The sequence below is a fragment of the Propithecus coquereli genome, unplaced genomic scaffold (assembly GCF_000956105.1).
Source record: "Propithecus coquereli isolate 6110/MARCELLA unplaced genomic scaffold, Pcoq_1.0 Scaffold73, whole genome shotgun sequence".
NCBI classification, from domain to species: domain Eukaryota; kingdom Metazoa; phylum Chordata; class Mammalia; order Primates; family Indriidae; genus Propithecus; species Propithecus coquereli.
This window is the reverse complement of record NW_012153396.1, coordinates 3,864,827-3,892,395: the sequence shown is the minus strand read 5'-3', so window position 1 is coordinate 3,892,395 and position 27,569 is coordinate 3,864,827. Positions and strand designations below refer to the sequence as shown.

At 48.0% G+C, this 27,569-nt stretch overlaps 1 protein-coding gene across 1 annotated transcript in view; it reads right to left on the bottom strand.

Annotated features, from left to right (window-relative positions):
• The window catches only part of SUFU (suppressor of fused homolog (Drosophila)), a 108,881-nt gene that overhangs the window by 13,807 nt on the left and 67,505 nt on the right, over positions 1-27,569 (bottom strand). Inside the window, exons 4-9 of the mRNA XM_012661779.1 lie at positions 23,035-23,177; positions 22,219-22,304; positions 21,963-22,035; positions 18,695-18,848; positions 16,424-16,535; positions 2,298-2,432 (exon numbers count right to left, since the gene is read on the bottom strand). Of these exons, the coding sequence (XP_012517233.1) occupies positions 2,298-2,432; positions 16,424-16,535; positions 18,695-18,848; positions 21,963-22,035; positions 22,219-22,304; positions 23,035-23,177 (703 nt within the window). The remainder of the gene's footprint in view (positions 1-2,297; positions 2,433-16,423; positions 16,536-18,694; positions 18,849-21,962; positions 22,036-22,218; positions 22,305-23,034; positions 23,178-27,569) is intronic.

Here is a 27,569-nt window from a genome sequence, read left to right as displayed (position 1 = left end):
ACATCTAGATGGTTTACAGCCACTGGTTGTACACTCAGAATTTCCTCACAGGACAATGATGGATTTCACTCAAGATCCTCCCTGTCATGGATACCGAACATCCAAGGACTCAGGAAATGCCCGCAGATCAAAGCCGCTGTGCAAATACTTAATCCCTTCTTTTATTTTTTTTTTAATTCTTTTTTTAAGACTGGTCAAGGGCAGTAGTGAGGAGGGGGGAAAGTAGTAGAACAAGGAGTTCAATCTGTAACTGACTGTGAACAATCAAGTGAGATAACTCACTACCTTTGTTTGAACCAGCCTAATTTTTCTATTTTTTGTAGACACAGGGTCTCCCTCTTGCTCAGGCTGGTCTTGAACCTCAAGCAATCCTCCTGCTTCAGCCTCCCAAAGTGTAGGATTATAGGCATGAGCCACCACGGCAGGCTTCTAAACAAATCTCAGAGCCTCTGGGATGACAGCATAGTGCCTTCACAGCAGGACACTTCACAGTGCCCAGGGGAGAATCTTCCACCTGCTCCTGGGCTTTCCCATAACATTTAGATGGCTAGCCCAAAGGCTACAAGCACATCTTAAAAAAAAAATGCTGAAGCCAAGGTGGGGTCACTCTGATGGAGCCATGAGAAGTTACTGTTAATCCCCAGTCTGGAAATATACCTGGGGGAAGGGCAAGCAGGGGCAACCACTGGGGCAGAGGTGCCAGTCAGCAAAGGAAGCAAAACTTGCTCTTGGCAGGGCACAGTGGCTCACGCCTGTAATCCTAGCACTCTGTGAGGCCGAGGCGGGAGGATCATTTGAGTTCAGGAGTTCGAGGTCAGCCTGAGCAAGAGCGAGACCCCGTCTCTACTAAAAAAATAAAATAGAAAGAAATGATCTGGACAACTAAAAATATATATAGAAAAAATTAGCCGGGCATGGTGGCGCATGCCTGTAGTCCCAGGTACTTGGGAGGCTGAGGCAGAAGGATTGCCTGAGCCCAGGAGTTTGAGGTTGCTGTGAGCTAGGCTGATGCCATGGTACTGTAGCCCAGGCAACAGAGTGAGACTCTATCTCAAAAAAAAAAAAACCTGCTCTTTGCCTTCTCAGGCTGCCTTAGATTAATACTTCCCCAGTCTAAAGGCTCTGTGCCTGGGCCAGAGAAGTGTTGGGAAGGAAGCGGCTGGGGTCCTGGTGGTGGCCCCTGCCAGGTCCTGCTCATTCTGATCACGTACCATCTTGGCCCTGATGCCCAGGGTGGCTGGTCTTGCTGGTTACCCTTTGAGCTACTTCCCTGGACTTGGGGGACACTGGGGAGGGTCCAAACTGTGTAACTCCTTCCTTGTCACCGTACTCTGAGTTGAGAGTTACTCTTGTTGCCTCCACTACTATCAAGTGAGGGTGGAAGCCCAAATGGCTATGGAGGAAGCCAGATGCAACAGATTCAGCCCAATGCAGCATCCCTGAGCAGAAAGCTGAATTCTGGCCACAGGGCTGGGTTTCTGGCACTGTGGACAATAGCAGAAGGGACACAGCTGGGCTTCCTGGTCCCTCAAGGAGTCTGCTGGGCTGGCCACTGGATTTGAAGAACTGAGTGTTCTGCATGAGAAAAGCAGCAAGCAGGAGAAATAGAGACCAACCCACCAGAACCCTCACCCCAACAACTCAGTGCTACTGGTGACCCTGCCATTCCCTGACCCTGGGCTTGTGGAGTGGCTGGGGCCATCTGAGACTCCCTGGGTCACAGAACTTTCCTGAGGGGAACAGGGCTGAGTAACAATTCTCAGGACAAAGGAGCGTTCTCCAGCATCTAATCCCTGTGGATTCTCAGACTCCAAAACTCACAAATGAGGAAGGTCTATCAACCAAGCAATCAGAACAGAGACCAGTGGTGCTCTTTGGCCACAGTCCTGGGCCCGCTGGGGGCTGCCACTGCTCTGGGATAGACAAGAGATGCAGAGAAGAGAGCCCCTCTCTAGGAAGGATCCACAGGGCCAACTGGCTGCCACTGCTCAAAGACTTCCCACCACTTAGGCGGGCCAGAGGCCTGGGCAAGGAGAAAACTGCATGGTGCAGTGATGTGGGGGCTACTGGCTGGTTCAGAGTCCCCAGGGTCCTAAACAGGCCCACGATGGAGTAGCTCTCCTCCCTTCCTTGAGCCCTGGACCCTGACAGGTGCCTCACTGGGGGAGATGGCCAAGCAAAAGCCTGGTGGCTCCTTGAGGGCTCTGGAGGACATGCATGTTGGGGGAGGGGATTGGGGAGGCTCTGAAGTGACCCCTGGAGGTGGAGCTGGGTGCTATGGCGGGGGGGGGGCTCACCTTAGGCAGAGAGGAATGAGGGCTCCTGACTCCTGGTTGAATTTCAGATGCACACTCTCGAGCTGCCGAGTGCGAATCAGCTCATGGGGAATGACGGCTGTGGAGCTGTCGCTGTCCAGGCTATCTTTGCGGCTCCTGTGAAGCAAGCACGGGAACAAGTTTAGCACAAGGTAAAAAAAACACAGGTAGGAGCAAAATGGGAGTCTCCAGCCGGGCTCCTGAATAATAATGACAATGATGGTGATTGATGATGACAACAGCCACCATTCAATATGTGCTTGTCAAGTGCCAGCCACTGTGCCAAACATTTCTCACTGACTGGCTGCTCCTCACAACGCCCCCATGAGGTGAGTACTACTATTATCTCCTGCCTACAGACAAGGAACTGGAGATCAGAGAGGCTAAGTAACTTGTCCAGGTTGCACAGCCAGGCAGTGAATAGAGCTGAGGTCTGGTCTCAGAAAGGTCTGGTTCTAAAGCCTACATCTTTGGTCAACACACTATATTAAAGTTTATGGCACAGTAGTTTGTTTTTCCCTGTGATATCAGCAGGAGCTTCTGGGAGCCCTTCCTCCCCTGCCCTGGAGCCTCAGACCCAAGCTCTCCAAGCCTGGGGTGGTAGAGCACCATGAGATGCAGCTCCAGGAGCTTCTGTCCAGCTAAGCCTAAGAAGGCTCTGAGCACGCACACTCCTGCCAGTGGCCGGGAGCTGCAGTGACATCCACACCCTTCATCTAACCAGGACAGGATACAACCCTCACTGAGGGGGTGGAAGTCAGACTTTCAGGAGTAGAGCAGTGGGCTTGTCTGGGAGGTAGAACCGGACCTCCTCCCATCCCCCATTGGGCTTCCAGGCCCCAGAAGCCCCGTATCAGATTCCTCCTGACTGTGGCCTTAGCCACAGTGAGCGGTCACTGCTGCCCCACACTCCCTCTTACCCTGCTCCACACCAACAGCTTGTCTCACAGCTGGGCCATGGGGTCCCTTTGCATTCTAAGATTTGCTCTTTCAAATTCAGCTGCTCCCACTGACAACTTCTCAAATCTGCCTCAGCTGGAAATAAGAGTTACCCACTGATCCCATTCAAAAGGCCGGATCCTGGTTTGGGCTGTGAATCTCAGAACAATTCCCCAAGTGTCCATCAAAATACTGGGTGAGAAGCTCTTGTTATTTATCATTCAAGAGGCAGGCAGGAGCCACCCAGGATGACAGCCAGACAGCCACTGAGGGACAGGCCCAGCCTCCTCACACACGGTGGGGGGCGGGGGGCTGTAGCCAGTGAGGCCCCTGGCCAGGCAGAGCACCTCCCCAGGAAGGGCGTGAGGTCAGCAGGCAGAGATGAAGGACAAGGCTGGACAGCTAGGGCCCCGCTGAGGCAGTGGTTTAGAAATGCTCCTGAGGTAATGCGGACTGTTCCCACCAGCTGGTCCTCTCCCTTGTGAGGATCTACCCTCAGATTTGACTGCCCTTTCATAAAGCGGTTCCTTCCTCTGGCTTCCTAAAGCAAATGCTGAAACTTCCTTTTCCCCTGGCTTCTCCCTGGCAAACCCTTTCACAAGAGCTGTGAAGGAGACAAATGCTATGGCCAAGAGGGTCACAGTATTTCAGGACTGGAAGGAAACTCTAAGGTTGTTTAATCTACCTCTTTCCTTTACAAGAGAGAGCCGGTAATGCATCCAAGGCCACAGAGCAGGTCTGTGGCAGGCCAGAGCGGGAGCCTCAGACTTCTGACCAACTCTCTTTCCCTTCCGCCAGGGCTACCACCCCTCCCTTCTGAGGGGTGGGGGCTCAGTGGTGACACAGGGGTGCCCTTGGGGCCCAAATAAGAGCAGAACTCAGGAAACAACAGCAGCCCACATTTGTTGAGCCCTGACTCTGCACCAGGCCCTCTGCTAAGTGCACAGGTTCCCTCACTGAGTCCTCACAGCAAGTGCCACTGTAGGCTCAGAGAGATGAGGTGACAAGCCTAAGGTCTCAGTGTGTATTTAAGTGGAAGAACCAGGGGTGACTCACAATCACTCCCCTGTGCCATCTCTGGTAACAGGTTCTCACATTCAGGCGAACCACCCTGCTCCTGAAAGGGGCTGAGGCCTGGCCTGGCAGGAGGGGCCTGCCGGAGAATCCCAGCTTCTCTGGTGCAGGCAAAAATGCTGATGAATAGCAATGGGAGGTGGGGTGAGGGCTGGTGGAGAGGAATCAACAGCACACAGGGCTAGAGACGTCTCAAGCTGGAGGAAAAATAAATTGTTGAAAGTCAGCTAAAGTCACCTTGGTAACTGCCACAACACACTCACCCAGAACGAGGACATCAAACCCAACTGCAAACAGCTTTAAAGAAATGGAAAAGAACTTAATCATCTGAAGAATTAATGTGACAAGTGCCCACATTTACACCTCCCACCAATCTTCAATCATTTGAAACGTACTTTAATCTTTTAAAAGAAAAAAAATTGCAAAATGCTAGATCTGCAGTCCTGGAGCTTGGGTATTTCCGGCATGCTGCTTCGATGGAAACGCGGCTGCTCCACACACACGCAGGAGCCCAGCTTTTTGCTGATTTGTTTTTTCTGGACATCGATGCAGAAGCATGAATTATTTGTGTGGGCTGGGTGAGGTATTAAGTCTGCAGCCGACACAGGTTTGCAATGTTTTGCATGGTTGTCAGCTTAATCTTAGTCATAAAAAAATAAGTAGTGTGCTCGGCAGCGTGGCCTAATTTTTCAGCTGGGCTGTTTTCTCCCCGAGTTCCCAGTGGAGGGGAAGACAGGGCTTTGAGGGCTGGATGGGAGAGGGGCTTCCAGGGAGGCAGAGCCTACACCCACGGGGGACTGCCAGGGGCCTGGGGCCAGGGTCATACTGCCGAAGATAGTGACTAGCAGCACGGATTCTGGGTTTGAGTCCTGTATGACCTTGGGCACACGACTTAACTGTTCCCTAAGCTTCAGCATCCTCTTTTTTTTTTTTTTTTTTTGAGACAGAGTCTCACTCTGTTGCCCTGGCTAGAGTGAGTGCCTGGCGTTAGCTTAGCTCACAGCAACCTCAAACTCCTGGGCTCAAGTGATCCTGCTGCCTCAGCCTCCCGAGTAGCTGGGACTACAGACATGCGCCACCATGCCCGGCTAATTTTTTCTATATATTTTTAGTTGTCCAGATAATTTTTCTTTCTATTTTTTTAGTAGAGACGGGGTCTCGCTCTTGCTCAGGCTGGTTTTGAACTCCTGAGCTCAAACAATCCGCCCGCCTCGGCCTCCCAGAGTGCTAGGATTACAGGCGTGAGCCACCGCGCCCGGCCTTCAGCATCCTCTTCATTAGGAATAAATAACAATAAGGTCATAAGGATTAAATGAGATGACTCATATGAGGCATCAATAGTGCCTGGGATGTCATAGGTGCTCAAAATATATCTGATGAATACATTAATGTGTTGATGTTAGCTGGTGGCCTCTAAAAGTCTGTATGATCCTCCCACAAGAATGTTGATGGTTTAATAGAAATGTTTGCCTTTACCTTGGGCCCAGAATCCAACTGCCTGTGGTCAAGTCAGTCCCCCTGCCAGGCAAAGGTTTTTTTGCCCTGAGCTTAGAGAGGGGGCTTCTGAGATGGGGATGAAAGGGCTCCTGACTACTTGAGTGGACACTGTAGGCCCTGGTCAACCATTGGTGCTCCAGGAAGGCCCAGCTACAGGCCAACAAAAACCCTTGGGGCCTTTGTTCCCCCAAGGGAGGTGTTGGTAGGGCCTTCTTCCCTCTGCAGAGCACAATCTGCCTTCCTGCGATTTTCAAACTACTGGTCTTCAAGTTGCCCAAACGTGGTTTAATCCATCTTCCCATGACAGCCTTTCAAATCCCTGAGGCTGCTCTTTACATCCCATCAACAGTTTCTTTCCCTAGTATCTGTGGTCCCAACTTTCAACTACATTTTTGACAAGTTCTGAAATCCTCCACCCATTCAAGTCACCCTCCCTTGGACTCATTCTAGCTTGTCAAAAACCAGAATGTCATGTCCGGAAGTAAACTGTTGTGTGGGGAAATAAATACAATATGTGGTCTAAACAGTGTAGATCACAGAGGGACTATGATCTCTCTTGTTTGGAATACTCTATTTCTATTAAAACTGTCATCAAATTGTCTATTCTTTGTAACCTCATCATACTACCAACTCATATCATACTCTCTGTCAGTGAAATCTCCCTCAGGCTTTTATGGGCTGCCTGGGACCTCTTCTTCCCGATCTAGTTTGTACTGTTGATTATTTGGAGCTAAGAGCAGAACTCTGCATTATCTGGCTAGTGTTTCAGGCAGCTCAGGAATTTCTGAAACCTGACTCTGGCATCCATCATATTGGCATTTCTTCCTGACTTCACATCACTGACAAAACTGATAAATTCGCCATTGATGTTCTCATCCCAGGCTTTGATTAAACAGTGAACAAGACAGGGTTAGGCAGACAGGCTGACAGACTGACATCATTACCCTTTGGGTATGCCCATCCAACCGGTTATACATCAACTCAACCTTCCCATCACCAAGCCCCCCACCCTCTGGATGCTCTCTGGACACTTCTGTCTTGCCTATAATGATGTCAGAATATTCTCAAAATGTCTTGCTAAACCTCACCTGTATAAGGTCTACAGTACTTCCTTTGTCTACCAAGCAGGTAAGCATTTCTAAAAAGGCAGAGATGATGATCTTGCAAGCCTGACTCTTTCTGATGCTCAGGGCTCACTGTTTCCCTTAGAGTGTTCCCAGACTACTTGCTGAATAATCTAGTTGAGAATTTTCCCTGAGAGTGACACCAAGCTCTCTAATCCAGAGAGTGCAAGAACTTTTTGTACCCTGAAACTTTTGAGTGCTTCCAGTCTGCCAACATCTCTCTCCCATTCCCTCAAAGATTACTGACACCAGCTTCATGAATCTCGCCTGTCAGTTCTGGTGTTCTGGGCACAACACACATGGGCCAGATCTGAAATCAGGGCTTCAATCCTCTTGTCAATGCCAGTGTGACCCTTCCTCGTCTAATAACCATTCATTTTGAGATGGACCCAAAACAGAACTTAAGTAAATTTTGCTTTCTGACACTGATTAACGTTACTCTGTCCAAACAATGGGGCCTAGGTTTTCTTCTTCTTCTTGCCCCAAAGAGAAGTACAAAAATAAAGTCCTTTTTGTTGGTCATAGCACTTTTTTGCAAGACTCAGTTCTTAGTTTTAGCTCTTCTTGACTCTGTTCTCTTAAATCTGTGCTGGTGTAACATACTTCTCCTTCCAGCAGTTGCTCAAATTCTTCCAAAAATTTGAACTGTATGAAGGATTCTCTATGTACCTATACTGATCCTTCGAGGTATTATATCTCCTGCTGGTCCTAAGTTAAACTCTTTATATACTTTATATATTTTGCTTCCTTTCATTTTCATAACAACCCTATAAATAGGCATTATTTTTCCCATTTTCATAGATGAAAACATTGAAACTCAGAGATTTACATAACTAGCCCAAGGTCAGACCATGAGTAAATAAAGAGCTCAGACAAAACCCCAGGTTTCCCTGGTATTGGCTAAAACATAATCATAATATTTTTCGTAAGAAACACGGCTGGTTGTGGTGGCTCCTAACTATAATCCTAGCACTTTGGGAGGCTGAGGTGGGAGGATTGCTTGAGGCCAGGAGTTAGAGACAAGCCTGGGCAACATAGTGAGACCCTGTCTCTACAAAAAACACACAAAAAATTATCTGGATGTGGTGGCACATGCCTGTAGTCCCAACTTCTTGGGAGGCTGAAGCAGGAGGATCGCTTGAGCCAGGAGTTCAAGGTTCATGCCACTGCATTCCAGCAGTCATCTCCAAAAGAAAAAAGAAAATTTCCATCCCTTTCGAGGGGTCTTTCCTTCTGGGTTTCCAAGGCCATGAAGAAAGATACATCTATCTTTTCCCTGAACTCTTAGCTCTAGAAAAACAGGTGTGGCAAGGGTTGGATGCAATGTGCTGTATCTCAGAGTAGAGATTCACTAAATGTTGGCATTTTGACCTCTGAGGAGGACTACAGAAGGAAAACAAATTGGTTTCATTTTGTGTAAGCCAGCATTTTCCAGCCTTAGCCAGAGAACCCCCTTTTCACTTAACACCCAACAAACTCCCCAAAAAGGCTGTGGGGACCTCCTCTAGGGCCTAGGGGCCCAGGGTTTTCCCTCCTGAACTTTACCTGTCCAAGCTGCTTTCTTCCAGGACTGTCATTCCTACTCGTCCTCCTCCTTGCTGGTCAGGATCGGGGCCAGAGCTGAGTCCCCTCATCATCTTCTTTCCCCCTAGACAGACACTCTCCAGGGGGCCCATCAGTGATTCTCCACTGCTCACCTTTGACTCTCAGCCTGAGGCCAGGGAAGCTGATGTTCCCCTGGGCTTGCCTTGGTGTCAGTTTTGTGCTTTTTACCTGGATTGTGTCTTTTCTTTTCATTGGGCGGCGCAAGCTATAACAGCTTATACAATATCACTTCGTTACTGTTTTTTGTTTTTTTTTTTTTACTTTTTTAAAAAAAAAGTTGAAAGAGTCAGATGGTTCCGGCTGGGGGCGCGGTGGCTCACGCCTGTAACCCTAGCCTTCTGGGAGGCCGAGGCGGGTGGATTGTTTGAGCTCAGGAGTTCGAAACCAGCCTGAGCAAGAGCGAGACCCCGTCTCTACTAAAAAAATAGAAAGAAATTAATTGGACAACTAAAAATATATAGGAAAAATTAGCTGGGCATGGTGGCACATGCCTGTAGTCCCAGCTACTTGGGAGGCTGAGGCAGAGGATCACTTGAGCCCAGGAGTTTGAGGTTGCTGTGAGCTAGGATGATGCCACGGCACTCTAGCCCAGGCAACACAGTGAGACTCTGTCTCAAAAAAAAAAAAAGAGTCAGATGGTTCCATAAGGCTCATTACTATAGTCAGCAGTCTTCCCAGGACCCCTCTCCTCAGAGACAACCACTGTTCCTCTGTTAGCTGATTCTTTTCGTATTTTTCTTTGATATTTTTCTAACATACTTTATTACTAGTTCCCAGTATTTCAGGCTTTACCTATTGACTCCCCACTATGCAAGTTGAGCTTTTAGCTCTCTTTCATGCCACCTTCCCATCTTTCCAAGATAACTGCATTGTAAGTTTGTGCAAATCTGTAGTAAGCACTTACATTGTTATGACTATATCAATGCTATTACAGTTTAGCCATGTAGTGTACTATGGTTACTTTTCCTTTCTGTCATAATTTTCTGTTTTCTTGGATTTAATAACTTGTTCTGTGTGTTTATCACCAATTCAATAAGAATTACTATTACCAATGGTCTACAGACCCTCCTCCCAAGATATTCAAATACATCAAGTATTTATCAATTTTATCTTGTTAAAGACATTTCTCCAGAGGATCCTTCCAACCTACTCCCATCTGACTTGGTTGCCCTCCATTCTTGCTGCACAGCTGCCATCTGGGATCATTCTTCCCCTTCACCCTGTGATTCTCCTGCCTCCTTCTCATGTTGGATCCCATTTCCTGTACCCCATATGTCTTCCTCATTCATTCTGATGGAGCGTATCCTCTAGCAGATTTCACTTTATTTTTTAGTATGCCTCTCTCAGCCAAGTGGTCTCCTCTGACCTGCCACCTTCAGGGGTTTCCAGGCAAACTGAAATACCAACTTTATGCACTGCTATGTAGACTTCCAAGGCCCTTCTTTCCAGGTTTTTTTTTTTTTTTCTTCCCTGTGAATTGGCAGGCACCCTCTCCACTTTTATCCACCTTTTCAGGCAATACACGGTGGTAAAGAGGCCCAGATCTGGAGTCAAACAACCTGAGGTTCAAATCTCAGCTGACACTTACTCCTAGCAGTCTGACTCTAGATAAGTTATACAACCCAGCTAAGCCTCAGTGTTCTAATTTGCAAAATGGGGACAATAGGAGCCCACAACACAGAATGGCACATGGTAATGGGCAATAAAACTGCCTGCTCAGCCACAAGAACCTGTCCAGCCCAGGATTTATGGTACCGTTTAGAGGCACATATCAGGAATTCAGGAATGGGTCTAAATCTTTCATTTGGTCTTTACCACTTGTATATATGACACGTTCTATATTTAGACTTCTCACTGCATAAGGTGATTTTTTTACATATCCTAATATACCCTGTGCTTTCAGTGTCAAGATAGATTCCTGATTTCTAGTACTATATGGTTTATAGTATACCCTGGTCATCCTACCTACATGTTACAGAATGACAGGGTCTTACCCATGCTTCCCCTCCACCCTGGTCTCTTCAGATGGAAAAGTCTTAATTTTTCCAAGTTAGCCTAAAGGGTATTGGTCATATTCTATCCACGGGTGGGAAGAAGAGGAGCTGAACCACCAAGACTCCTTTTAGTTGCAATCTCAGTCCTGTGACAGTCATGACGTCTGCACTGGCCACACAACTTGGGGCCTTCTCCTTGGGGACACCTGGGAACAGGAACCAGGGCATCAGGGTTGGCAACTGTTCAGAAGTGAAGTGGATTTGGCTTGCTGGGCCCAGCCCAACCTCTGGCTTCTGCCTCTCAGCTGGGAGATGATTCCTTTTGCTTTCTGATTGCTGATGAAAGCTTTGAACTTTCCAGAAAGAGAACCACCTGCAGGTCTCCCTTCATGGCAGGACTGAGAAAGGGTAGGGGTGTGGAGTAGAGGGTAAGGGGGAGCAGCTCACCTCCAAAGTTGCTGTTAAGCACAAGGCTGTATCACCTGATCATTCTGACAAATTCTCTGACAGGGATGATACCAGGAGTAAAAGGCCACAAAAGGTTATTGGTAAAAACCAACAACCAAATGATAAAAGGCATTATTTTCACCGTGAACATCCCCAAAATGGAATGTGATGATGGAATGGTGGGACAGAATGTGGCTGAAGAAGACAGGGCAAGTATAACCTGTGTGAAGGTTAGGGGGTTGCCTGGTCAACTTTTTTTTCTTTTTAAATTTTACAGGGCAGCCCCCTCCCCCCTAAACCAGAATGGTTTGGAGAGACTCCCACCTGGCTATTAACTTCTCTGGGCACGAGGGACCTCCATCCCCAGCCTTGCCCTCTGACTTGGGTGGTGGCTTTCCCTGCTTTCCCAAATGAGCATGCTTGGGCCAAAGCCCTGGCTTTCCTTTTTTTGAGACTGAATCATTTCCTTTCTCCAGCTCTTACCTTTGAACCTTCCTTTTCCCTTCCCTGGAAAAGTGACTCACTGCTGAAGTGTTGGGTGACACTGAGGATCAAGGATGGGCGATAAAAATACTCCTGATTGTGCAACTTGAGGAAGGGGAATGCGGTGTTTGGACTGAGAATTCAAAGCGTCAGTCAGGAACTCTGAAGTTGGGGTGTTAACAATGGCCATGGCTTCATCTCTTTGGGGAAGTGGAGCAAAGAATGAAGTTAAAACAGAAATTTACCCTTGCCAGATTTGCTGTGCAGCCTCTTGTTCTGCCCTTTGAAATGTGTATTTCTGAGAAAGGCACTTAGCATGACAACATGGATCACAGTGAGGTAGGCAAAAAGGAAGCAGAGAGCAGAGAGGCCTGGGTTGTTCCTCCCATCAGCCCTGCAGAGCCTGGCTGGGGCCCTAAGAGCAGGGCTGTTTCTTTTTGGGTTTTTCTTTCCAGTGCAAACAACTGTACTTCCCCAGCGTGGGAGTGGTGAGGGAAGCCAGCATGACAGAGCAGGCTCCAGGCTGGCCCCAGCGCTGACACGAGAGACCCTTAGAGCAGGGTTACCCAACACTGCCCTACGTGCTAGAGGCACCAGCAACAGCCCAGCTGTTTCCCCAGATGGAAACTCACCTTCCTTCACCCCAATTCACTGGTAGGTTGGATGCAAACGAGATATTTTCTTCTTCTAATTAATCTTCATGGACCTCATAGGCTGAGCAAAACAAAACATAATTTTCTAAAAGATGACTCCCTGGCCAGGTTACAAGCTATTCAAGATGGGAATTAGAGGCAGCAAAGTCACCCCATCCAAAAGGCCAAACAGATGGGAGCAGAGACACTCATAAAAGTAAAGAAAAAAAAAATATGTGTGTACACGTGTGTGGGGGTGTGTGTGTGTTGGGGAGGTGTTGCAGATGAGAATGTCACAATAGGAGAACTCATGCTATAAAACCTTAATTCGCCAGGAAATTCAGGCCGAAAAAAAAAAAAGGTCTTAAAAGCTGCTGGTGCAATTCCAGAAGACCAAGAAACTTGGCTCAGCAATGATGGTGAGTTTGCTTTTTAGAGGTGCCTCAACTACAAAGTGCTTCTCTCAGTCAGGAACCTTCCCCCTCCAATACACGTGTACATACACACGTATCAGTGCTGCCCTTTTCTGGGAGGATGCACAATCCAGGGAGCTCCCAAAGGTCCCACAACCTCTGTTGTTGGGTCACTGGCTGAGGGAGGAGGAGGTACTGGTATACGGACGCAGGGTACCAGCATCCGAGCAATAGGTTATGGAAATGCAAACCTCCCCACGCAATGCACCTGACCACACCCCCCTCCAAGCCACTGTGGGGAGGCGGGAGGAGCTAAGGCCAGCACTCCACAGAACAGTCCACATCTGACCAGGTTCCCCAGACAGAGAGCATGCCCAGTGATTTCCCCCACTAGATTGCTGACAGATGCTGGCAGGCAATGTCTTGAAGCCAGGCTGTCCTCAAGTGGCACAAAGGAGCTGCTTCCCATGCTTCCCAAACTCACCCGAGCAGGCAGTGGGAAGGGAGGCGCCAGCAAGCTGAAGGAGGCTTTTCTCAACCGATCATCTTGGGAAAAGCAAGATACAAATTTCACGGCTGGAATGCAAGGGTTGTGAAATGCTGAAGAAGCCCCAAAGAGGGCCAAGGACTCTCCTTCCGGGAAGGCGGTGGGAGGAGGGCTGGCAATGGAGAGTGGGAGAGGAGCAGGTTACCCAGAGGGGCCTGTCTTTCTGGGAAGAAATAGGGCCTCAGAAAGAAAGAAATCCCCTAGCCCTGAGGTGGTAGAAGGGCCAGAGATAGGGTTGTTTTTGTTTCTGAACTTGAATAAAACAAGGCCTTGTGTCAAAAAGTAATTCTGGTATAAATGAGCCAATTATGACACAGCTCGTTATTTCTGGCATTTGGAATCACTGAGGCTCATGGCATATCCTCCCTAGAGCTAAATAAGCACAGTAAGCCTCTAACATGAGGCTTTAGCCTTGCCCTCAGTGTCACATGAGAGGTCCCTATTCATGCTACAACTAGTTAAATGAGTTCCACCAGTGAGGGTCATTATCATCCCAGAGACAGTCTTATGTGTCGCTCACTGGGTCCCTGAGAATGGAGCAAGGAGGATCACACCCATTTTCATGGCTGATGGATGGCCCTTAGCTCTCACTCTTTCTAACCTTGGACCAGTTATCTCCTAGCCTCTCTGTACCTCAGTTTTCTCATTTGTAAAAGGGGGATATATAAGATTATTGATTTCATAGAGTAGCTATGAGGATGAATTAAATTAGTGTAGGTATAGAGCACCTGGATCATTACCTGGCACAGAATAAGCACTATGTAAGTGTTAGCTACTGTTGAGGTGTGAAAAGTGCAAGTGCCCAGCTTCCCCAAGTAGGCCAGAACACAGCTGCTAATGCCCAGGCTTGATCAGCTGTTCTGAGCCTCTGACCTATCTCTGCATCCTCCTTTGACCATATACAGACCCAGGAAGACCCATGCATCAGAGCTCTCCTGCCCAGAAAGCCTGACAAAATCAGACACGCAGACAAAATAAGACCCACGCTGGTTGCTCCCTCACAGGGAGAGCAGCAAACACTGGTGCCAGCACATTTTGGGTCGGCTTTCTCAGTTGCAATCCATGTGGTACATCTGAAACGGGGTCAGGTCCCAGGGTGGGCAGCACAGATATTATAATCGTGCTTGCTAATCTGAACTGAGTCCATTACCATCAATCCTGAGATAACAGGAAACTAGAGTCTGAGAGACTTGAGGGGTGTGTTGGAGAATGTTCTTGGCAAAGGAGAAGGAATCATTTTCAACCAATTGCTAACAAATTGGTAACCAGCACTGAGAACCTCAGAGGAAACATTCTGATTCCCTCAGACTGCAGATTCTGGCACTTTGGAGTCCTGACTGGGCACTTAAGCTGTAGGGAGGGGGAGGTGACCCCAGAGAGTGCTGGCACCTCTGATCTATTGCCACCCATCTGTCCATATCCCAGCCAACTCAGCCAAAGGGTAGAGGCTGCAGCCTCTCTGCCTTGTGTCTACAGATAGGCCTCAGACCAGAACCAAATGTCCCACTGCCCGGTCAGAGTGTGGGTAAGTCTGGGCTTACGCATGTATCTGGGAACCCAGAGCCTCATGTCTCTTGCTATGTCCAGGGGTGCAGCAGCTGGAAGTACACCCAAGTCAGGGAGTGAGATCTCGGGCCTGTCCCAGACGTACAATAGGGGCAAATGGGTATTATCTCTGCAGGAACCCTTGCCATTCTGCCCAGAAATCCTGGCCTTCCAGAGGGGGAGGACCATCTGGGCTGAGACTGTCTCCAAGTTACAGACAATCTGCTAGAGACTTTAAGCCTACAAGTACCTCTGGCCTCCCATCAGTGCCAACAAGGTCCAGAGCAAGAAGCCGTACCAGGGCATGGGAAGGAGTATGGCCCCAGGACAAGGTCCAGACTCCCAGGTAGAGAGCTTCCAGATGGCCCATAACCCAGCAAGGCCATCTGCTGCTGCCAGGGGAAGATCATGGTGCCTCAACCCACCTACTTCAGGGCAGCTGGCTAGAGAAATCCATGGGCTGGAGTTGAAAGCTGCTCTGAGGTGGTGGTGGAGGCTTCTCCAGACTCTTGCCAAAGAGCTCAACTCTCATGGCTTCTGGATGGCAGGTTCACCAGGTGAGCCAACCAGGGCAGCCCTGTTCCCAGAGTAACTCTCCCTACTCCACGGTCTGCTCCCAGGACGCAGCCTTAACTTTAACCAGCCAGGCCTCACCTGCACCATCCCCTTCAGCTCCCTTTCCTGCTTGTTAAAATTCTAAGGCGCCTTCAAGGTCCCCTCTCATTCTTCCTTCTCCAAGATGCCCTCCCTAACTACTCCAGATCTCGCTGACCTGTCTTTTCTACAGGGCACTGAATCACTACCATTTCTGGGGACCATAATCAGCAACTGGAACTAGAATCCAAAGCAGCAGCCATTTCCAACAAATTGCATCTACAGCCAGACGCATGCCATTAAAAGGTAATTGTTCCACTCACGTTCCTCCAAAGGAAGAGCCCGTGCACCCCAGATGGTCCCCTGGGTCCTGAGCTTGCCACATAGCAAGCGTGTAATAAAGACTTATTAGAAGAAGGATGATCACCCTGGTCTTGCAGGATTAGTCAACCTCCCTTTTAGCCGAAGGCACAGCAATTTCCTCCCTGGCAGGCAAGGTTTCTTCTCTGGGCGCTCCCAGGTACCCCCTGCCAGCAGCTATTCCCTGGAGCTACCCAGGGACTAAGGGCAGAGAGGGGTGCCTAGCTCCAGCCCTCCCACCATTTGTCTCCTATCAGAGGAAGAGAGGTTGGCAGGAAGCAGATCTGACCTCGAGGGTGGCCACGGTCTCTCTCCCAAGGGCTACAGGGCCCCTGAACAAGCAGCGGAGGCCTGCAAAGGACTTCCCTTCCCTTCCCTGGGCCCCAGGGAAGGGAGGCAGGAAGAAGGGCCTCAGCAGCAGGCATCCAGTGCGGGGCTGGCCAGACAGGGAGGCCCCCAGGGTTGCAGCTATCAGCCGGAGACCAGGCTCCAGGAAGGAAGGAAGGGCAACTCTGGCCGAGGCCGAGATAAGGAGGGGACCATGCTCAGCACAATGGGCTCCCACAGGCTGGGAGGCCCCAAGTCAGATTTTGCCCCAACCTGGCCTCCTGTTCACTCAGCTCATGTAAATATTTACTGCTGTTTATATTCACGGTGCACTGGGTCCCCTCTGAGGCCCTTTGCTATGACCCACAGATCTGTGTGCCCCAGATCATGCCTGCCCTTAAGCCCACACACCCTGGGTCTATCCAGCAAGGGCTATGGGCATTGTTTTCTCTCATGCAATTCACAGGGACAGGCCCTTCAGGACAAAACCGTCCTCTTGTCCCAACCCAGGGATACTGGGAACTTACGGGGCCCGGTCGTGGGTGAGGCCATTCTGCCGCTGAGGGTTGATTGGCGGAAGGACGGGTTTGCTGTTGATCTCAAGTCCTCTCCTCAGGGTCTCCCGGATCTGCTCTGTGTCTGCAATGACACCACTAAGTTGCCCAATGACCCTTTGGGCTCCCAGCAACCCCCACCCTGCCCTTGAAATCTGGCTCAGCAGACATGCTGGAGAAAAGCCCACTCTAGACATCCAGAATGAAAGCTGAGTGGAGACTGTGAGGAGCACCATGCTCTCAAGAAGCTTTGGGTCTGAAGAGCACCATTCTTGCAGAAGACCGAGGTGGCCTCTGGACTTCAGAAGAGCACTCTTGGCCGGGTGCGGTGGCTCACGCCTGTAATCCTAGCTCTCTGGGAGGCCGAGGTGGGTGGATTGTTTGAGCTCAGGAGTTCGAAACCAGCCTGAGCAAGAGCGAGACCCCGTCTCTACTAAAAACAGAAAGAAATTAATCGGACAACTAAAAATATATTGAAAAAATTAGCCAGGCATGGTGGCGCGTGCCTGTAGTCCCAGCTACTCGGGAGGCTGAGGCAGAAGGATCGCTTGAGCTCAGGAGTTTGAGGTTGCTGTGAGCTAGGCTGATGCCACGGCACTCACTCTAGTCCGGGCAAGAGAGTGAGACTCTGTCTCAAAAAAAAAAAGAAGAGCACTCTTCACTGTCCTTGTCCTTTCTGTGTCACAGGCCTCTGGTTTGCCCTTAACATGGCTTCAGACAGTGACTGACTGACAAGGCCTTTGCCACTGCCCTAGACCACCAGGGACCCTTCCCACTGAAATGGATGCAAGTAAGGGCTGCAACTGCCCTGCCATGAATGGGCAGGTGCCTCATACACACCTTTCTGAATTCTGTGCGGTCAACTATTGCCTGGCCCTGCCACCCCTTCCCCTTGGGCTTGGGTCAGTGGGATGCTGAGAACATCTTCCCACCTTGGCCTATCCCAGGGATCTCTGCCTCTCCATGGAGCTACCAAGAGCCAGGAGGTGAAAGAGGAGTCCCTTGGTGGGATTATTTCTTTGAGAGGTGCTTTGCTGGTCTTTGGGGTGAAGCTTGCTAGTCTGGTCCCCTATATTGAGATTTTGATCTAAAATTTACCTCTGCAAACTGTAAACACATAAAAAAAAGTAAATTAACATTAGTTGCTCAAAGAGTGGCCTTAGAGTGGGGAGGAGATGATTACTAACTTTTCTGTTTGATTTGTTATAGTGGCACAGATTACTTCTGTAATTTTTAAAATATAGCTAATAATGATTGAAATTTTGGACAAGACTATGACTCCCTCCTTAAATCACCTCTTTTGTCAAAAGCAACCGAATGATTCTAATAACTACATACCTTCTCTCTCAACCTCTGATAGGCTTGGCACACCATTAGAACAAGCAGGAAGGAAAGAAAGGGCTCAAATATTTGCACTAGGGGTTTAAGTTGTCCTTTTCAGAAAGAAAAGACCTTTTATAAGTTTTATCTCACATGTAGGTATTTTATACAGGGCTGTAGGCATCTTATTCTTCAAAAAGAAAAGATAGAAGAATAGAGAAAGGAAGCAGACAAAGAAGCTGTAAACACACGTATATGTAAGTGGCTGCTTTTCCTTTGGAGTTAGCTAGGGACGCCCTTTGCTAAAAACCACAACTGTTTCCATAGCCAAGAGCAGCCTGGGCAGCTTCCAACAGGACAGCCACTTCCTTTTTCCCCAAACCCCACGAGGAACACAGTGGGTATAGGGGCCCTGACCACAGCCCCTTATCCTGTATCTGCAGGACAGGGGGCAGGGACCGTTTGCAAGCTGGCCTCACACTCAGGCCTCTCTTATTGAATGCCTGGGAGGGCCTGAGGCCAGAGTGATCCTTGGGTTTGGCATGGCTTTCAGGCCAGAGCTGGGCCCTGTGTCAATTACGTGGGTGGCCGACACTTGTTCTCTTGCACTTGGGTGGACTGTGGACTTTTCCTGTGACTGTTCTATGGCTTCCACTCACCTTCATGACCTTAGATTGCAAGGGGCAAATCTGAAACACAATAGTCCCTGCTGGTGGTGCATTTGAAATACACACAGGAAACACAGCCAGAAATGGGCCAATAAAGCTCCCTTAATTCCACCCTGCTGGAAGACTTCACTTGCTGTTTAAATCAGGCCAGGAAATAAACTATTGAATGGGCTGTTTTTGTTAGAGATCCATCTTAGAGAACCTGAAAACCAGGCCTGGGGAAAAGGAAGGAGGAAAGCTGGGCGATGGCTCCCACCTTTGCCAGAGAGCCGCCGGGGCTGTGTGCCGATACAGATGCTCCGGCTGTCCTCATCATCCTCGGGGGGCCGGCTCAGGTCATCCCAGGCACACTTGGCACTGACACCGCTCAGGTTGGAGCCGTCTGTCTCGATGCCTTTGTCAACTCTCTCCTGCTTGAAAAGAACCAAAGAGCCAGAGTTCCTTCAGAGAACTGGTGGCCCAAGGTCACTAATACCCTCCCAGCCACCACCCTTACAGTATTTACTAAGCCCTTGTAGGTGCTGAGCATGGGACAGCTGCTGGAAGAGCAGGGTGTCTGACCTTGTTCTGCCCCAGTTACCAATGTATGAAGGTCTTTGCCAGCCCCTGGACTCCTCCAAGGGAACCAAGGATTAGGGGAAGCCAGGAGGAATGAAAATCCCAAGGGAAGCTTCTCTACTATCAACCTTCTGGTACAATGGCCTTCACACTTGTTTCAGAGCCCCAACTCTGCCTGCTCCACGTTGGCCCATGAAACTGATGTGGCCAAAATAGGACCTACTTCCCTGAGGAAAGGCACGATCCTTCCTCTCCTTCTGATCCTCCAGGAAGAACCCCCCAGTCACTGCTACAGAAGACAGTGGAAGCTTGCCACAGGTGGGAGAGGCCACACCTGCAGTTTCACCTTCTAACAGCTAGAGGGTGTGGTCACACAGGGAAGCGCCACTGGACAGCAGAAGGGCTGGACTTCCCCCCTAGCTCACTTGTTTGGCAAAGGACTCTGGATAGAATTTCTTTTCCATTTCTTAGACTGAAATGGGGGCCTGGAGGATAGTCACTACCTGCAGACCCCCTGGCGGCCCTGCCTTTGTACTGCCCTTGGCACTGCTGAGTCCAGACACTCTTCAAATGGCCTCAAGGAAGAGCTGTACTCAAAACATCCCTGGATTTTCTGGTACAACATAGTTCTGTGATGCTGAGGTTTGGATTAAAGATCACTGGGAAAGCTCTAGCAATCTTGCCCAAAAACAGCCATGTGGGCCAAATAAAGCTCCTTGTGACTGAGCACCTCGACCAACTTGCACTCCCCTGCCTACCTGCCCCTCTTCCCATGGCTCCGCAGGAACCACACTGGCCTGCGGTCAGCCAGGGAGCCTATCTGGGGGAAGTGCAGGTACTATCCTTATTTCCTGGGACCAGTCAGCAAGTGGCCCTGTTCGAGATGCCTCCCTCTACTCTCTGCTCTTTTCCAGGGCTCCCATCATCCTGGGCAAAGCTGGAGATTCTGAGCAGGGAGGCAGCTCGGCATGCTCTGGGCAGGGAAGGTGCGGGCCCTGGTTTGCTTGGGGGAGAGCCTGAGCTTTTCCCTCTCCACTGGCTGCCCTGAGGCCCCTCACCTAGGTAAAGATCTGCGGACAGACACCTCTTGGCTCAACAGGTCCAGCCTACTTACTTTACAAGTAAAAAGAAGGAGTTAAGACCCAGAGAAGTTAAGTGACTTGTTCAGGCACACATCTTTGTTAGTGGTAGAGCCTGGATCACAGCAACACTAGCTAGCTTTAAAATGAACCGAAAGCAAGCAGGCACCGGAAAGACATAAGTGGACACAGAGGAGTTCATACTTGGTACCACCAGGAAGAAGGCTGTACTTTCTCCCCACAGGCTCCTTGCTTGCTTTTAAAGACCACTAGGTGCTCTAGGTCCTGCTGGCTGGTCTCAGGGGAGCCTGAAGACTAAGTAGGGAATTGTTCTCAGCATGCAGACAAAGGACGGTGTGCTTACTCTACTAGTTCAAGGGACCAGGTTCATTCTTAGTACTTGGCACTTATGATAGGGCCAAACAACAGCCCACAGTGCCCCATGCTGGATCCCAGTGTGGCTGCAGAACAAGGGCTTAGGGAAACATAGCCTTCATGGTTCCTGCTTCTTGCAAAAGTAGAAGCTATAAGGAAACCGAGTTTAAAGTAGAGATAACAGAGGATCCTGGCAGCAATTTGAAAATTTCATTGTTAAAGGCATTAGGAAAACAGAGGAGCATCATTTGTGAATGAAGAGGATTTATGCCCAAGAACTTGCAGGTCCGCAGTAAAGGACACAGGGACTGCTGGCTACATGTCCATCTGCCACCTTTCCCTTGCTCTAGCACACGGAACTCCTGGCATAAAAAGTTCAGAGGCAGCAATGACCTGCAGTTGGTAGGGGGAGTAAAAGGAGCCAGATACATGGCAGGCACAGTATTAGCTGTCTGCTTCTCCTGCTTCGTGAACAACCCGTAAGAAAGGCAGTTATCCTCCTGTGGCTTTCAAAATTCACCTGCATGCCAAGGGAGTGCTTCTAAAACAGCAAAGATGACACTGAAACTCTTCCAGGTGGGCCACAGTGAGTGGGCAACTGCAGGCCTGTATGTCTAAAGATCCCTTTACACATCAAGGAGTGCCAACCTATCTAGGGAAGGAGCTTGGCATCTGACTGGAAAAGATGGAAAATGTGTCAAAAGTGGGGATGGGATTGTGAGACCAATCAGCACTCAGCCCTGTAGCTGGGCCATGGGGTCAGTATCACCTGAGCCACTGTCTGTTACAGGGTAGTGGTGGCCATGGGGTGGCTCCCTGAAAAAAAGCCATGTTCTTCTCTCTCCCTCTGTCTCTCTCTTTCTCATTTTTTTAGAGAGAGTCTCTCTCTGTCACCCAGGTTAGAGTGCAGTGCCATCATCATAGCTCACTGCAGCCTTGAACTCCTGGGCTCAGGCAATCCTCCTGCCTCAGCCTCCCGAGTAGCTGGGACTACAGGTATAGGCCACCACACCCTGCTAGTTTTTTCTTATTTATTTTTTTTAGAGACAGGGTTTGCTATGTTACCCAGGCTGGTCTCAAACTCCTGGCCTCAAGTGATCTTCCCGCCTCAGCCTACTGAAGTGCTGGGATTACAGGTGTGAGCCACAGCACTTGTGTTCTTTTAAGAAGGGGGAAGTAGGGGAATGAATGCTAGGCAAGCAAGCGATATCCACTACACTTATTTTCTTTCATTGCTGGTGATTTAATTTTTTGAAGCTGCTATGTAATTTAGATACAATAAAATTTGTCCTTTTTAAATGCAAAAATATATGTGTCTGAGATCAGGTTTCCTGGGCTAAAAACTCTGCTCCCTATGTGCTCTGCAGAATTCAGGGGACAAGTTCCAAATTATGCCATATTTCTACTCACTCACACATAAAGCTCCTCCGTTTTCCCAGGATGAAAGCCAGTGTTATTTGGAAGAGGCCTAGGCACAGTGTGCTAGAAAGGTTTTCCTCACTCAAGACATACTTGCAGGTGTGGATCGATCTCAAATATGGTCTCTCCCCTCCGCATGTCAGTTATCAGCCAGGGGCCGCCAGCACTGTGGACAAGGAAAGGGGACATGATGGTAACTGAGGGTCTGGAGCTGAAGGGCCAGGCCTGCAGCCTGCCCTGCTTGCTGCCCCAGGCCCAGAATACAGGAGAACAGTTCCTGGTCAGGGGCTGTCAGGGAGTGGGGTGAAGGAGGGACTCCCGCCCGCAGGCCCCGGCAGCGGGTACTCACACGGGCACCGTGCGCAGCAGCTCCAGGATGCCCTGCCCGTTCCACTGCTGGGCTGAGTGTAGCTCCTCAGTGCAGACCCCAACGATCTGAGGACAAGAAGCCACTGTCTGTTAATGGTCATCCCTCCCAGAGGATCAGCCACCTAGGCTTTCTTAGGGTCACCTCAAGTGGGGGGACCCCAGGCAGGACATGTGCTCAGGGGCTGGTGTGTTCAAACTGGGGTGGTTCCCTTAGGAGGGAGTGTCTGGGTCCATAGACAGGCACTGAGGCCTGACCCTTGCCCTTGCTGCGATGGGTCAGGTGTCTGTCTGACACAGTCTAGCTCCAGGCTGCAGAGGAGAAAAATCAAGGCCTGAGCCAACTCAGGATGGGTCCTTAGGCCACGTCTCTGGAAGCAGGGGAGGTTCAGGGAGACAATTAAACCTTTGCATGGATCTCATCATGACCAAAAGCAGGCACTGGACAAAGCTGGGGTAGAGTCATGCTGCTTCTGGGAAAAGGCAAGTCCAGCCCAGAGCCGGCTCCTGCTGGGAAGTCCTATGTCTGCCAAGGTCCCAGTCATTACCAGTTCACAGAACACTCTCCCTATTACAGCCATTCCTTCCCACCCAAATAGCCTCTTCCTCTTTCTTCTTTCTCTCATCTCAGCAGGTTAAACCATCTGAATCTACTTGAAAAACCATTGGAGGGAAGAGAAAATGAGAGAAGACCAAAGAAAACCTCCCACTCTCTTTAGTCCTCCTACCCAAGCCCCGCCATCCTGTCAGAACTTTTCCTACAGGAAAGGCTCAAGCCAACGTCTAACCTGCACCTCACCTGGAGGAAGGTAACTACCCCAAACGGTGTCTGCACGGGTTGCATCTGTGGGTCCTCTGTCAGCAGCATGTGCTGAATTCTTGACTCACTGTTATCCAAAGGGCTGTGCCAAGACACGTGGTCCCCGCTGCAGAAGGTGTTCTCTGTGGGAGAGACACGAGGATCCTCAGTGTTTGAGGCCCCAGATCCAGGCCTGGAATCTGACCTGGGACCTCAGAAGCCCAGGCTGGGAGGCTCCCCAGCCTACTGGGATATCCTTTGTGAAGGGGGAGAAACATTCACTCCAGTGGAAGCAAAGAGTCTGTGGATATTTGAAAAAAACCAAACTGTTCCTGTTTGCAAATTCTGTCAGCCTTCAGTGGAAAAGGACAGGTTGCTGGTGTGGACGTGCACTTGGCCTGGGAAGCCCACAGACTCCTGGCATCTGCTTCACCTCCCCAGCTCCCTGACTCATGGCGGGAGGTGGCAGCCATAATTAGATCTGCCAGGAAAGAATAAAGTGCTTTTCTGTGGAGCCACCTGGCCAGAAGTCCACGGGGAGGCTGGGGGGCAGTAAAAGCCCTTTCCCTTGAAAAGACAGACCAGGATTTCTGTGTGGCTGAAACAGTGCTCAGAAGGGAACACCCAACCTTGGAGGGCCTTTGAGATCTGTCACCAGTTTCCCACAAGTAGGCAGATTCAGGGATTTCTGAGGAGCACAAGGCTTCAAGTAAATGGAGGTCTGGAGAGTGCCTCATATCCCTCGGCGGAGATGTGCAGACTCTGCCAAGGGACAGCTATTTCCATGAGGACAAAGCCACCTCACAGCCGTACCACTGTATCCACACAGGCCCATTACCTTGAAAATGTTTCTGTTTAAGGCCACTTTTGTTTAAAAATTTTTTCTTTAAGGTCCACGGGGCATGAAGTCTCCCACCACCCCTGACTCGTCTTGGGTACCCACGGTACTCTGCACTTACCAGCCTGTGTGCATCTATAGGTTCCCTTCCATTTTTTTTCTTCTGACACAGATGGAAGCACACTATTTTGCAGATTTCACTTACTTATATATCTTAGAGCTCACTTTCTATCAGCACATAGAGAGCGACTTCGTTCTTTAAATGGCTGTGTTGTAGTCATCATGGTCTATCATTTATGATCTGGGAATCTCAACAGTTGAGGTCCCTTTACTTTTTATCAATATTTAAGATAAGACAGAGTGCACGAATATACACAGGTGAACACACACACACACACATACACACATTCTAGCCTGAAGGCTCCTGGGAGGCTTCACAGCTTCCTGGGGTATCTTTGGGAAGTGGAAGAGAGCTTCTGCTGATGTTTCTTGGTCTGAATGTTAACTCCCTCCTGTGTGAGGTGAAGCTACACAGCCATCTTTTCTATTCAAGGAACAGGCTTGGCTTATACCTAACCTCAATGGTGTTCATTCAGGAGGGAGAAGGAAGATTGTTTCCTCTAAGGGAAAGGTAATAACAAAGGGGAGGAGAAGGCATGGCTCTAGGCAGAACCAACTAGAAACCCTTAAATTTCCAAATTCCCGCTGGGCCCACTCTTCGCAGATTCCCTCTCTATTACAGAAGTGTATACCTACAAGCAGCTTGCAAGCTCCATAAGTAAGAAACAATGCCACAAGTAAGAGGATTGAATTAGTAACTGACCTCCTGCCAACACACATACACACACACGCATACACAAGGTTCAAGCCCAGATTCCTTCACTGGTAAATTCTACCAAACATTTAGAGAAGAATTAATAACAATTCTTCACAAACTCTTTCAAAAATAAAAGAAGAGGAAATACTTCCCAATTCATTCTATGAAGCCAATAGTACTTTGATATCAAAACTAAACAAAGGCATCATAAGGAAAAAAAAAAAACCACCATAGACCATTATCCTTTATGCATATGGAAACAAAAATCCTCAACAAAATACCAGCAAATTGAATCTCATAATATATAAAAAGGGTTACAGACAATGATGAAGTGAGATCTATCCTAGAAATGCAAGGTTGGTTAAACACAAGAAAATCAATGTAATATATCAATAGACTAAAGGTTAAAAAAATGCCATATGATCACCTCAAAAGACACAGAAAAAGCACTGGATTTGACAAAATCCAATACCTTTTCATGATAAAAACACTCAAACTAAAAATAGATGGAACTTCCTCAACCTGATAAAGGGCATCTACAAAAAACCCCAGAGCTAACTTCATACTTGATGGAAAATGGCTGAATTAATTCCCTCTAAGACCAGGAAGAAGACAGAGATGCCCCCTCTTGCCACTCTATTCAACATTGCATTAAAGGTTCTAGCCAGGACAATTAGGTAAGCAAAAGAAATAAAAGACATCTAGACTAGAAACGAAGAAGTAAAACTGCCTCTCTTCACAGATGATATGATCTTGTATATAGAAAACCTTAAGGAATCCATTAAAAAAATCTTATTAAAACTAAAAAACAGGCCAGGCGCGGTGGCTCACGCCTGTAATCCTAGCACTCTGGGAGGCCAAGGCGGGCGGATTGTTTGAGCTCAGGAGTTCAAAACCAGCCTGAGTAAGAGCGAGACCCCGTCTCTACTAAAATTACAAAGAAATTAATTGGACAATTAAAAACATAAAGAAAAAATTAGCCGGGCATGGTGGCACATGCCTGTAGTCCCAGCTACTCGGGAGGCTGAGGCAGAAGGATCGTTTGAGCCCAGGAGTTTGAGGTTGCTGTGAGCTAGGCTGACGCCACGGCACTCTAGCCTGGGCAACAGAGTGAGACTCTGTCTCAAGAAAAAAAAAAACAAAAAAAAACAAAAAAAAACAAGTTCAGCAAAGTTGCAGGATATAAGAACAATATGCGAAAATCACTTATATTTCAATACACCACCAAGGAACAATTGAAAAATGAAATTAAGAAAAACAATTTCTTCATGATAGCATCAAAAAGAACATAATACTTAGAGAACTACAAAATGTTGTTCAAAGAAACTAGAGAAGACATACAAAAATGGAAAAACATCCAATATTTATGGATCGGAAGATTTAATGTTATTAAGATGGCGGAATTTCCCCAAATTGATCTACAGATTGAATGTAATCCCTATAACAATGCCAGATGCCTTTTTCTGCACAAATTCACAAACTGACTCTAAAATTCTTATGAAAATGCAAGAGACCCAGAAGAGCCGAAACAACCTTGAAAAAGAAGAGCAGAGTTGAAGGACTTAATCTTCCCAATTTCAAAATTTGCTACAAAGCTACAGTAATCAAGTCAGTGTGGTACTGGCATAAGGATAGACATTTGATCAATGTAACAGAATTGAGAGTCCAGAAATAAACTCTCACATTTATGGCCATTAATTTTCGACAAGGGTGCCAAGACAATTCAATAGAGGAAAGAATAGTGTTTTCAGCAAATGGTGCTGGAAGAACTGGATATCCACACACAAAAGAATGAAGTTGGATCTCTTCCTTATATCACAAACAAAAATTAACTCAAAATGGATAATAGATAATAGACCTAACTGCAATAGCTAAAACTATAAAACTCTTAGAAGAAAACACAGGAGTAAATCTTTTGACTTTGGATTAGGCAATGGCTTCTTAGATGCAATACCAAAAGCACAAGCAACAAGGGATAGATAAATTGGACTTCATCAAAATAAAGCCTTTTGTGCAGTAAACAATACCATCAAGAAAGTGAAAAGAAATGGAAATCAAAGCCACATTTGAGATATTACTTTATACTCATTAGGATGGTTATTATTAAAAAAAATAAATAAAACCAGAAAATAACAAATGTTGGTGAGGAAGCAGAGAAACTGGAACCCTTGTACATTGCTGGTGGAATGTAAAATGGTGCAGCTGCTGCGTAAAACTGTATGGCGATTCCTCAAATAATTAAGCATAGAATTACCGTATGATCCAGCAATCTTACTTCTGGACATAAGAATTGAAAAAGAATTGAAAGCAGGGTCTCAAGCAGATATTTGTATACCAATGTTCATAACAGCATTATTCACAACAGCCAAAAAGTGAAAACAACCCAAATGTCCATCAACACATGAATGGATTAACAAAATGTAGTATTTACATAAGATGGAATATTATTCAGCCTTAAAAAGAAAGGACATTCTGACACATGCAACAACACAGGCATGGGTGAACTCTATGTCACAGAACAGTTAAAAGTGGTTAAAATAGTAAATTTTATATTACAATTAAAAAATTACAATTTATATTACAATTTAAAAAAAGACAACCCACAGAATGAGAGAAAATATTTGCAAATTATGTATCTGGTAAGTATCCAGAATATATTAAGTATTTAGTATTTAGAATATATAAAGTGCTCTTTCAACTCAATAATTAAAGACAAATAATCCAATTAAAAATGAACAAAAAGTCTGAATATATTTCTCCAAAGAAGATATACAGGCCGGGCGCGGTGGCTCACGCCTATAATCCTAGCTCTCTGGGAGGCCAAGGCGGGTGGATTGTTTGAGCTCAGGAGTTCGAAACCAGCCTGAGCAAGAGCGAGAC